General features: G+C 42.0%; 1 protein-coding gene across 1 annotated transcript in view; it reads left to right on the top strand.

Moving 5' to 3' along the window:
* Positions 1-206: 206 nt before the first annotated feature.
* LOC118338609 (sodium/potassium-transporting ATPase subunit beta-2-like) overlaps positions 207-493 on the top strand; it is a gene marked incomplete at its 5' end in the record, with an annotated part of 1487 nt that continues 1200 nt past the window's right edge. Inside the window, one exon of the mRNA XM_035675885.1 lies at positions 207-338. Coding sequence (XP_035531778.1) covers positions 207-338 — 132 coding nt within the window. The remainder of the gene's footprint in view (positions 339-493) is intronic.

Here is a 493-nt window from a genome sequence, read left to right as displayed (position 1 = left end):
AGAGCAGTAAATAAACGCAGTAGAGAGCAGTAAATAAACGCAGTAGAGAGCAGTAAATAAACGCAGTAGAGTGTAGTAAATAAACGCAGTAGAGAGCAGTAAATAAACGCAGTAGAGAGCAGTAAATAAACGCAGTAGAGTGCAGTAAATTAACGCAGTGGAGGGCAGTATGTTGTTGCAGTAGGTTATTATGACTGATCTTATGTATTGATCAGTGTGTGTGTGTGTGTGTGTGTGTGCAGAGGGAGGACAGTGATAAAATTGGACCTCTGGCATATTTTCCTCCCAATGGAACCTTCAACCTAATGTACTACCCATACTACGGCAAGAAAGCTCAGGTAACACACTGTACACACACTGTACACACACTGTACACACACTGTACACACACTGTACACACTGTACACACTGTATACACACTGTACACACACTGTACACACTGTAAACACACTGTACACACATTGAACACACACTGAACACACACTGAACACAC

This window comes from Morone saxatilis, unplaced genomic scaffold (assembly GCF_004916995.1).
Source record: "Morone saxatilis isolate NCDOM2014 unplaced genomic scaffold, NCSU_SB_2.0 Contig45, whole genome shotgun sequence".
NCBI lineage: Eukaryota > Metazoa > Chordata > Actinopteri > Moronidae > Morone > Morone saxatilis.
The sequence above is the reverse complement of the archived record's forward strand: the minus strand, read 5'-3'. Positions and strand labels throughout refer to the sequence as shown.